The sequence below is a fragment of the Oryzias melastigma genome, linkage group LG16 (genome assembly GCF_002922805.2).
Source record: "Oryzias melastigma strain HK-1 linkage group LG16, ASM292280v2, whole genome shotgun sequence".
Taxonomy (NCBI): Eukaryota; Metazoa; Chordata; class Actinopteri; order Beloniformes; family Adrianichthyidae; genus Oryzias; species Oryzias melastigma.
In genome coordinates, this window is record NC_050527.1 from 22323189 (window position 1) to 22335496 (window position 12308).

Consider the following 12308-nt stretch of genomic DNA (forward strand, 5'->3'; position numbering starts at 1 on the left):
TAGCCAAATGGTTTACCAGTTATCCACGCCATACCGTTCAAATGATTACATGTTTTAAGAGTTTTTAAATTTGCTGAAATTTTAATAGATTCACTGTGTTTTTTTAATGTCAGAAATGAAAAGGGGTCAAATAAATAAATTAATACATAAATAAATAAGCTAATTAGGTAGGCCCTATATATTTAAATTTATTAACCTAAAATCTGACTAAAAGAAAAATTAAATTGTGTAGGTTTTATCATTTTTCCAGTCTTAAAAAAAAATCCAAAAACTGTACATTTGAAAATGAAGAAATAAGAACAGCTGATTTCAATATTAACTGGGTAATATTCATATATCAATTAAAAATAAATGTTTCCAATGTTATTGGCTAACAAATATCTATACGGTTACATCCAGTTTTTCCCCCCTTAAGAAGTTATTTATTATTCCATTCCAATATAGGTGTATGGGGGGAAAGAGTTCTTTGTTGAAAAAAACTCTGGATACACTTATTTTATGACCGTCGAACAGAGAAACAGATTTTACCAACATATGATGTAGTTGGGTCCATGAATGTTACAGTAATGACGTGTCAGATAAAGAGAGTCCTTAAAGCGGAGATTTCAAACCAGAAGGAATTGCATTACAGTTTTTTCTCAATCGTTTTAGTGCATTTCTCACAACAGAATTAAACTACTCACAATAGTTAGTGCAACCTCCACAAACTTTAGTCATTTGGGCACAACCTAGAGGCAGTTTCATGTTCATTTCATCCAATAGGATATCCTTTAGGACACAAAACAGTTGATTAATAAAAAATATCTACAAAATTATCACTTTTGACTATTGGTTTCGGTCATTATTTATTTGTTTTTATCATGTCTGTCAATACTCCCTAAACTTTTCCATGCATGTTGATTAGTCATTGTTTGTACAACGAATCTTCACTTCATTACTTGTATCTTTGCACAGAACCTTTTTCAACATGTCAAATATTTTGTACATCCATTTTAAGCATAATTGTTACAATTTTTCTCATCGTTTTTGTGCATTTCTAACATCAGTGTTAAAGTTTGCCCCACTGCTGGGGCGTTTCTCAAAACCATTAGTGTCCGTTTCTCAAAATGGTAAATCAAATGCACAAAAGCACGTCAGTAGTTCAAAATGGGTAGTTAAGGCTTCAAACGCAAATTGTATGTCAATGAAAGTGTCAGCGTTGTCAAAAAAAACTATTTATGACTCTAGCTTTTTTTAACAATCAAGTCAAAAGATTTCAGTATGTTTTTATTGAGACTTAATACTCTGGAAGTGCCTTCCAATCTCATGTAATGTGAAGACAGTCTCATGTACCATGCATGGCATTTTGAAAACTAGAATTCAGTAAAAAAAAAAACACTGAATATGCACTTTACACTGTTTATTTGCAACTGTTCATAGCTTTGTGATAATGGAAAGGGGAAAGCAAAAAGCAAACAAAAACCAAACTTTCCTTGGCTCAGTGAACTTTACTTGCCAGTGTTCGGCAGCGGAGCCACCACCAGTGTGTGAATGTGTGTGTGAATGGGTGAATGGGTCTGTGACTGTGAAGCGCTTTGGGCCCTCGAAGGAGGGTAGAAAGCGTTATACAAGTATACGTCATTTACCATTTACCATTTACTGAAGTGTCCATCCATCCATCTTCTTCCGCTTATCCGGGACCGGGTCGCGGGGGCAGCAGTCTAAGCAAAGATGCCCAGACTTCCTTCTTCCTGGCCACTTCCTCCAACTCCCCCAAGGCGTTCCCAGGCCAGTCGAGAAACATAGTCTCTCCAGCGTGTCCTGGGTCTTCCCCGGGGCCTCCGCCCACATGCCCGGAACACCTCTCCAGGGAGGCGTCCAGGAGGCATCCGGACCAGATGCCCGAACCACCTCAACTGGCTCCTCTCGATGCGGAGGAGAAGCGGCTCTACTCCGAGCTCTCTCCGGTTGACTGAGCTTCTCACCCTAGCTCTAAGGGAGCACCCAGCCACCCTATGGAGGAAGCTGATTTCAGCCACTTGCAGTCTTGTTCTTTCAGTCATGACCCAGAGCTCATGATCATAGATGAGAACTTAAACAAAGATCGATTGTAAATTGAGAGTTTTGCTTTCTCTCAGCTCTCTCTTCATCAACGGATCGGTACAACGACAGCACAATGGTGGATGCCACTACAATTCGTCTGGCGCTCTTACACACTGATCTTCCCTCACTCGTGAACAAAATCACAAGAAATTTTGACTCTTCCACCTGGGGTAGGAGCTCTCCACCCAGCGAGAGGATAAACCCACCCAAATATTTCCCACAGAAAATGTACTGATCCAACTTTGGGCCACTGTTTGGGCCTTACTCTGTCCAGATCACACATCTCCTTTTGTTCCAAATTTAGCATGGTGGGTCATTCTCATATTTGACATTCATAAACCAGAAACCAAAAATATTTGAAGCACAATTTTCCATAACTAAAAATATTGGGAATATTTTTTAATGTAAATATAGTTGGTTATGGATAACCTGGCATCTTCAGATAAACTTTTATCCTTTAGTAAATAAATCATATATTTATTTGCCTATCTTAAGTAAAATGTTCATGGTTTAAGAAAGTGATAAAAGAAACAACAGTCTAGTTACATTTTATTACTTCAAAGAAAAAAGTTAATTAAAAACTGACAGCTTTGTTGCAGACATAGGCTTCCCTCAGGCCCCAGCATGCTCTCCATCTTGATCTATGCCCAGGCTAGGCCCATCCAAGCTCAGTGTCATCCAGACCTGCACAAAGGATAAAAAAAATGAATAAAATTATGGTATTTATGGCTAAATGCAACATTAATCATAGTTGAATATAAAAAGCATGCCTTATTTTTTTACGTGCCTGGGTATTGGGTTAAAAGAAAGTCATTTATTACCCTTTAAGGATAAGGGCTATAACACAAAGATAAAAAATAGAGTTGAAAAATGAATGGAATAATACATAAATATATATTTGGAGAGAGAGTTTAAAACATCGAACCCGAGCATTTTTAAATATATCCTGCACATCCTAATATTTTGAATGTTTTAAATATTTTAAAATAACACCCATCTAACCCAAATATTAAATGAACTTGTGGGCTCAACAACTGTTAGATTGATTATCTGCTGTCTGGAGTCCAGTACCCTGATGAATTTCAATACCAACTTTGGATTCACTTAGTTGTAAAAATTTAATTAAATTAATTAAAAAGCTAGTGATGGGTTAGTTAGGTTAGCTTTGGACTTCACTTCAACTAAGATTATAAATCAAGTAAATGGAAAGTTCTAACTATAAATCCCACTGTTTATGAGATGGTTACTTTAAGGTTTGACAAATACATTGCATAAAAATATTGTAACTAACTTACAGGAAGGAGTGTTGGAAGCCTGTCGCCTCTCTTCTCTTCTTCGTCTGCCTCCATCTCGGTCCCCAGCCCAATGGAGCCATCTTTTGATATAAATTTCAATTTCTTGATCAGTGCCCTGCATGTTGTTTCTGACAGTTCCTTAAAAATTCCAAAATAAAATTGTAAAACTTAATTTTACCAAAACACATCATAAAGCAATAATAACTACTCTTATGCATGATTTTTTTTATGACAAAAGTTGAAATTTACAACATATGAAACAGTTGTACAAAATGTTTGACAGTTTCAATTTGAACAGTGTACAGAAGAGATAGAATAAACAAAAAACAACAACAAAAAAAATTAAAGAAAAAATACAAGAATAAAATTATATATATAAGTAATAAAATAAGATAAAAAACAAATACATTATGAACAATAAATTAGGGGATAACAAAAAGCTGCTAATTAAAAGATTGCGTTCCATTAATTTATATCTAAATATGGCCACCTATGTTTGCATTCAGGAATATTTGAATAATAATCTAACTGGACTCTAATAAACTTGTTTGCGCCCTTCTTAACAACTAGACCAATTCCATTAAATAAAATCCATTTTTCAGTTAAATTGAAGTCTTCATATTTTACATGTTGTGCTATAAAATATACATTATGTGGAATCAAGGCAATAACCAAATCAAATTCTTTTTAAGGTATAACAACACTGTATTTGCGTTAAAAACTTTCACATGTGCAGATTTCCTCTATCATCAAATAATTGATTTACTGTAATCATTTTATTGACAAACCCGTTTTGTAGAAATAAACTTTTGTTTTTGTGGAACAATTGTTCAACAAAATGCAATTGTGAGGAGAAAAGTTGTGTTTGAACATAAGAGTCCAGCATAAAGGAGCTTGTTGGGGAAAATTGTCCAATCTAACAGGAGTTTTCTGACACAAAACGGACATTTCAGTAAAAAAACAATGACACCTCCTAAATTACCAAATAAATAGTTTGGGAAAATATTCCACGAACTATTGAGATTCTCAAGAGATCCACTTAATTTTCAAAACCCGATTGAAAACAGTAAAAGTCAAAACCTCTAATCCTCCATCAGCTGAAGAGTTTGACAGGACGTTTTTATTAACTTTATGGGTTTTGTTTTTCTACAGAAAATTAAAAAGAATTTGATCCAGATCCGAACACGGAGTTTTAGTGACATCTAGTGGCGAGAAAATATATGACGCTCTAGACATCCTTCTGCTTTAGTTAGAAGTACTCGACCATGAATGGACAAATCTCTAGTTAACCAGCTGTTAAACTTCATTCTAATAGTTTCAGTAACAGGGCTAAAGTTATCCTCCATATCTTTACCTTCTTGGTAAGTAACAGCTTTTTTTTCACAAGAATACCACAAACTTCCTTATGAGTAACATTATTTGCAGGTCAAATTTCACATTTTTTAAAATTAAGTTTTAATCCAGAAATGCTTGAAAAGAGAGAAACAGCAGATAAAGCCCCAGGGATTTTGCTGACATTAAAAAAAATCGTGGTTTCATCTGCAGATTTTTTTTTTTTTAATTTAATTTTTAATTTACTGGGTCTCCTCTCCTCACTAGTAAGATTTAATTTGATATAGACGGATTTATGATCAGTCAGTATGGCTGGAAAAATGTTTACCTCCGTCACCTTTCTTTCCAATTCTTTGGAAATCAACCAAAAATCAATTTCAATGTTTTAATTTAAGGCTTGAAAAGTCAGTTAGATAATGATTCAAAGAAGAATAAGACAAAAGGATCAATCATGCCAGTCAGGGTGCTAACGTACGGGCACACCCGTGTACTACAGCTTACACAGACATGTCCGTCCGTCTCTGCAGCTTCCCCCCGTCGCCCTCGTGCATTGACTACAGACCTGCTCAACCACACCGGATCTGCCTCACCGCGTCACCGGGTGACATCATCACAGACCTGGACGAGCCACATCACCGTAGCAGCCCGCCCACCTCCCCCACATCACCGTAGAGGAAGCCCAGTACGAGCACCTAGGTCCTACCCAACGCCTCACCCACTGCAGGCGGCTCCCTGACAGCATAACTGATCCTAGTGTACAAATGTCGCTCACTTGTATTTATACCCTGCATATGGTAGTACGTCCCAAACTCACGGTTTTAACGCTAAAAAAAATTTTTATTGCTGGAATGTGTTGGAAAATTTGAAATACACACTATATGTTGTTTATAAATGAAATATGACGACAAATAAATCTATTTTTTCTTTTAAAAAGATACAGTTTCAGCCGCAGTGCATGCTGGGAGGCGTGACGCAATTCAGCTGGACCGCAGTTAGACCCCGCCCTCGCTACCATAGACGTATTGATAAACGTAGATTGACGCGTCATTCAGGGATCCGGGGGGAACCAGCGGCGCCTCCATGTGGCAGGAGTCAAGCTAAGCTAGCCCTACGTGCTAAAGCAGCGATAGTTGACGGAGAACCGGAACCATGCCGGTTGTTTGTGTTGACTTCGGATACAACCGGAACTCTTTGGGTAGCGGATCATGTGGAATGAGCTTTCACGAGTAAGTTGTAACATTTGTTTGTTATTAGAGCATGTATTTAAGTCCGTGTAATAGTAAACAAAGTCACGTGGCTAACAAAGACGTGCTAACTTCCTCTTCGTATTCTCTTTTGCTGTGTTGCAGGTCTTTTCTCCACTATCCGATATCTAAGGTTTGTAGCGATAGGAATTGCTTGTTTTTTGTAGAACAATCAGAATGAAATCTGGATTAAATGATGACGGTTTGAGTATTTATCTGTTTTGATATTAAATTCTTTTATGTACATCATGTCCTCCTTGAGAAAAATGCTACAAGAACATGTTAAAAACACATGATTTTCATTAGAGTGGATGTTTAAACTTCTATTTCATCCTAAAGGTTAATCTAGTAATTGAGAGTAAATGTTTTTCATCTCTACGTGTTTCTCTGTATTCTAATATATTTTGAAATGTTTTCAAATTATCTCTTTGTAACTAAAAATACTTTGAGGCATTTTGATCATCATATTGATCAAACATTTCCTGTTGAAGAGCAGAGCTTACGTCTGCTTCAGCAGAAGAACAGAGATGTCCTCAGAGGACAGTGAAGGTCAGAGCAGCAGATCATGTGATGCATCAGAACTCTACAGAGAAACGTGTCAGTCTGTTTGTTCAAGCTGAAACTGGTCAGAAATGTGTTTTTACTCAGGAAGTAGATTACAGAGTTCAGGATGAACTGCCGATATTTGAGGTCTTATTGTTTCTGTCCCATAAAATCCAGCTGCACCACACGGACGACCCTGAAGCTTCAGAGTGCCGTCACATGCAACAGGTTGTGCACAAAATGTTATTTTGTCATTTTACTGGAAATGTTTATTTTACTAATTAGTATCAATCCCTGTAGGAAACCTTCAGGTCAGAGGTCATGTGGATTTCTCCAGCTTGGAGCAGACAGACAGGTCCAGCTGATCTCTACCTGCTTTGTGTGAGTGTCCTCGGTCTTTCTCACTCTGTGTTTTTAATAGGATAGAGAAAAAAGAAGAGGTAGATGTGTCGTGTTTGGTGGATGATGATGATAACGTCTCTATTCAGACAATATTTATAGCTGAGAAACAGAAGCTCTTTCTGGACTCACTTCACCCTGATGGTTTTGGTGATGATCTCTACAGAACAATGTTTAGGTTGATGCTACAGAAATGAAAAGTTGTTCTATGACCAAGTGTGATCTTTGGATAGACTGTCTAACAGCAGCCTGGATCTCAGGCTGAAGGTTCAACATGGAACCTGGTTAACAGATTTAAAGGTTCAGCATGGAGCCACATCTCAGAATACTTTATTTATTGATCTATTTTGACTGGTAAACATTTGATTTGTGTGTTATTTGTATTCTCTGCAGTACCAGGAGAATCTTTGACCCTGTCTGGAGAACTGGAAGAGACCTTCAGGTGTGTTAATACAAACTTCTGAAGCTCATTGAATACATAATAATGTAATTAAAAACTATCAGGTTCACGTCAGCTCTCTTTATTTAAGTTCTCCTGTTTTCTTTTTCAGTTCTTTTCTCAGCAGATGTCAGACAGCTGCTGCAGCATTTCATGCTGATGTGAGTATTTTCTTCCTGTTACTTGAGTATAACGTTTCAACATGCTAAAATAAATGTATTTTACTTTACTATAAGCTCTCTGTATTAGCACCTCGTCTGAAATGACATTCAGTGGAGTAAGTTTCCTCAGAAAGTTCTATCAAAACACCAGTTCAGTCTTCAGATTCTATTTTCTGGTCCTTAAAGCTGTTTATACTTCATCACATCAGTCTCATCCAATCACCGCTCTAGTTCAGACTAATGTCGGCTGGTTCTGCTTGTGACTGTCCACCAAACCTGTGATGAACTTCTTAGAGGTGTTTATGCTTTTCTAGCGCTGCGATCGTCTCCAGCGTTTATTTTTAAGGTGAAGAACATCTTCCTCACAGTCTTACTGCGTTTGTGAACACACAGACACATGAAAGATGGAGGGGACGTGATGTACTCCTCCACTAAGTAGAGTTGGACAATACAAAAGGTGAAAATTAAAATTAAAAAGGGGCAAGTTTCATTCTGGAGTGCTGCAAAATCTACAATAAATATCTTTCCAGTAACTTGTTTTTCTATCTCGTTGTCCGCTCTCTCGGTTTCTCTGAGTCTGGAGGTCTGAATTTCTAAACTACTGTCTGGTCCTCCCATGCAGCCCCCCCCTCCTGGTGCTTACAGCTTTGGAGTGACTCTGGTGTTCCAGCAGGAGTTGGTACTCACCTCATCATCTCAGCTGCCAGATCATTGTCTACCTTTAGGTGTTGTACCTGCAGTGTCTCTGATATTCATGTTAAACTCTAGTTTCTCCTCACCCTCCAGTACTCTGCTCATGAACTGTTTCCTGTCTGCAGAATCCTTCAACCACGAGGACCAACAACCAACCATCTCTGGACCTCTCCGCTCAGCTGACTCACAGACTCAGTTCTACCTGCTCGCCGTGTCCTCCAGCTCCAGAAGGACAAAGGAACGGCGCTCACCTCCCCAAGCCTCGGACACCATCTGCAAACCCCGGTGCAGCCTCTCCTCTCTGGGTTCTCCATCTCTCTCCACCCCCCCTGCCGGCACGCCGACTCTGGATTCATCCCCCTCTCTAAATCAATCACCTCCTCACACACAGAAATGTTTCCAGCACTTGGGTCCTTCTGACCTCATGAAACCATGACAACGACTTCAGTAAGTTTTCATCATTTTCAGCCTTCAAAGATATTTGTCTGGACAGAGTTTTCTCCGTAGTTACGAACTCTAATCGGTGAAATAAATTCAAGTTAAATGACACGATTTGCCTGTGATTTCAGATTGGACTTAAAATTCCAGTCACGTGTAACTGGTCAGATAGTCACATTTTATAAACCTTAAAACAGTAACTTTTTAACATAATTATGATCTAGATATATAGCATTACCTGTGATAATGCTAGTGTGAATGTTCTAAGCTGAATTTGGCCTCTGAAGATGCTAGTGCTGATAGTTGAAGATGCTGAAATCACGCTGAAGCTGATATCCAGCTAAAATAATAGCTAAATGTCAAATTTGCCTTAAAAACTGAAACCAAAAACTAGGTTAGCCAAAACGGCTAACATGTAGCTGAAATATAACCTAAACTCCAAAAAAAGCCTAAAAAATCTTAGTAAATGCCAAAAAATAGTCCAAAAAGTAGTTTGTAGAATAGTTTAAAAATGCACTTTTAGACATTTGTAATTAATGAGATAAATTAAATTTGACTAAATTCTTTATAATTGAATGTCAAATGTATATTTTTAAACACTGTTACTAAAAACTATACAACTTATCCAGAAGACAAAAGAGAAAGTTTATTTTCTTAGTAATCCCTTTAACAAACGATATATTTCAGTGAACTACAAGTATATTTAGTTTGTACAGAAAGTGAGGCAGTATACTTTAAGGTTTTCTTTTTAAATACTACCTATAGATTGTCGACATAGATTGTTCCAACTTAGTCTGAAAAAGTATTCAGTCAGTAGCCTATACGTGTACTCAAGTATACCTAATAGAATAAACTTCAAGTGTTCTACTTTTTGATAAAGGACTTTGTAATTTTAGAATAATTTTAGATCAACTTTTAGGTCAAAACATTAAAAATCAAATTCTGTATTCATGTCAGAGAAAAATTCTGATTATAATAAAACATAACCAGTTATATTTACTGTTTTGTGTGTTTTTAAACTTTTTGGTGATGAATGTAAAAAGAATGAAGACAAATCAAAACGCCCAAAATAAAAAAATAAAAAATAATTAAAAATACTTAAATAGTAATAGTATCTAAATGTGCATCTCATGTAAAAATACTTAAGTGAGAGTATGCACGATTTAATTTTTCAAGTAAAAATAAAAGTCGATAATCTAATTACAGACACGAAAAAGTTAAAGATAAATTAGTTTTATTTTCTAAACTCAGTGGTTTGTCCAAATGTATAAATAGACTCCGCCTCAAACTGAGTTGAAATGAGTGTCTGCTTCTTCTTTTTCAAATCTATTTCAATCAAAAGTGTTTCTCCCATAAATTCTCTGAACTTCATCCTCGCAGTCGGGCTTTGACTCCACATCAGAGATGTTGTCCAGGGAGACGAGCAGAAAGATCTGCAGCGTTTTCTCGCAGATGTCTTCCCTCCTGCTCTCTGAGATCTCCACTCTGAAGGCTCGTCTGGAGCGGCTGGAGGCCGAGCTGCAGAGCGTGACCGAAAACGCTGAGGACGCCCGGCGGTGGAGGGAGGACGTCCTGAGCGGCTGCCTCGTGCTGTTACAGCAGAGCGGCCTGCTCTTCGCCCTGAAGCCCTTTGGGAGGCTGACGAGGAGGACGGCTGCACAACAGAGAGATGAAGAATCCTCATCTGCTGCTCAGATGGACAGGCTGGATGAGGGTACGTCTCTGTAACTGACAAAAAGTTCTTCAGGAACTTCAAAAAGTTCAAAGTAGACTTTTAAGATACTTTAATTGACTTAAATCCACTTTTTAAAACCTTTATTTGACATTATGTATTTTTTGTTTTCACAATTCCTGAGAAATATTGACTTTTAGGAGCAAATATTGACTGATCAGCGGTAATCTGAAGATAAAAACGTTTTCATAAACTCATAAATGACTCTAGTTAAACCCAAGATGACCATTTTTACTGTTTATAGGCAGGAAATTGCAGAAATGAGACACAGAACATTAGATTAGTAAAAGATGACCAAAATAGGTTGCATCATGGTTGCAGCAGTGGACTTCATACGGAGATAATACAACAAAAAAACACAATTTTAACGAACGGAAAACAAACAAATAATAAATATGGAAATGCTTTTACAACTCGTATTTAAAAAAACAAGTCATCAAGTTTAGCTGCATGAAGAAAAATCTCCTTTACCTCAATAAAATGAGTCAGAAGAGGCGACAAGTTGGAAAAGTTGCAGCTTAGCAAACATTTTAGCAATGTGTTAGCCATTTTTGGCTAATTCAGATGTGTTTTCATTTTTGGGGGGGTAAGTTGGAGTTTGGCTATTATTTTAGCACTGTGCTAGCTGTTTTTGTACTAATTTAGACATGTTTCAAGATTTTGTTGGGCTAATTTGGAGTTTAGCTAACATTTTTATCATAGTGCTAGCTGTGTTTGGCTAATTTAGACATGTTTCCATTTGTTTGGCTAATCTTGAGTCTAGCTAACATTTTAACAGTGAGCTAGCTGTCTTTAGCTAATTTAGATGCATGTCCATTTTTTTGACCAATTTACAGTTTAGCTAACGTTTTAGTATTATGCTAGCTTTTTTGTCTGGGCTAATTTAGACACGTTTCCAGTTTTTTGGCTAATTTGGAGTTTAGCTAACAGTTTAGCATTATGCTAGCTTATTTTTGATAATTTAGACATGTTTCCAGTATTTTGGACAAGTTGAAGCTTAGCAAACATTTTAGCATTGTGTTAGCCATTTTTGGCTAATTCAGATGTGTTTTCAATTTTTTGGATAATTTTTAGTTTGCCCATTATTTTAACATTGTGCTAGCTGTTTTTGTACTAATTTAGACATGTTTTAAGATTGTTTGGGGGCTAATTTGGAGTTTAGCTAACATTTCAGCATAGTGCTAGCTGTGTTTGGGTAATTTAGACACGTTTCCCTTTTATTTTGGTTTAGTTTAGCAAACATTTTAGCATTATGCTAGCTTTTTTGTGGCTAATTTAGATAAGTTTCCAGTTTTTTGGCCAATTTGCAGTTTAGCTAACGTTTTAGTATTATGCTAGCTTTTTTTGGGCTAATTTGGACATGTTTCAAGATTTTTTGGGGGCTAATTTGGAGTTTAGCTAACATTTCAGCATAGTGCTAGCTGTGTTTGGGTAATTTAAACACGTTTCCCCTTTTTTTGGCTAATTTGGAGTTTAGCAAACATTGTAGCATTGTGATAGCCATTGTTTTGTGTCAACTTAGAAAGGTTTCTTTTTTTGGCCAATTTTGAGTTTAGCTAACATTTTAGCATTATGCTAGCTTTTTTGGGGGGGGTGGGCTAATTTAGATAAGTTTCCAGTTTTTTGGCCAATTTGCAGTTTAGCTAATGTGTTAGTATTATGCTAGCTTTTATTTGGCTAATTTAGACATGTTTCCAGTTTTTTGGCTAATTTGAAGTTTAGCTAACATTTTAGCATTGTGTTAGCTTTTTTGGCTAATTTAGATTTGTTTCCAGCTTTCTGGCTAATTTGGAGTTTAGCTAACATTTTAGCATTAAGCTGGTTGTTTTTAGCTAATTTAAACAGCTTTCTTGATTTCTGGCTACTTTGGCCTTTGGCTAATATTTTAGCAAGCTTTCAGCTTCATTATTTTCAGCTAACTGCTTTAGCATCTTTAGTGGCCACTTGAAG

At 36.8% G+C, this 12308-nt stretch overlaps 1 protein-coding gene and 1 long non-coding RNA gene across 16 annotated transcripts; one reads left to right on the forward strand and one right to left on the reverse strand.

Moving 5' to 3' along the window:
- Positions 1-2614: 2614 nt before the first annotated feature.
- Positions 2615-5562, reverse strand: LOC112143397. Its single transcript, XR_002918728.1, has 3 exons — positions 5482-5562; positions 3378-3515; positions 2615-2766 (listed from the first exon to the last, which is right to left on the reverse strand). It is a non-coding gene; the product is annotated as an uncharacterized LOC112143397 (long non-coding RNA).
- LOC112143395 (zinc finger protein 260) lies at positions 5544-10340 on the forward strand (the record flags this gene model as incomplete). 15 transcript variants are annotated; one of them, XM_036215850.1, is given in 10 exon segments in its annotated part: positions 5544-5935; positions 6059-6086; positions 6445-6578; positions 6674-6724; positions 6797-6877; positions 7289-7337; positions 7447-7495; positions 8118-8220; positions 8314-8635; positions 10007-10340. In XM_036215850.1, coding segments are annotated over 2 exon segments (349 nt in total), but the record flags the coding sequence as incomplete, so codon positions are not given.
- Positions 10341-12308: the final 1968 nt, after the last annotated feature.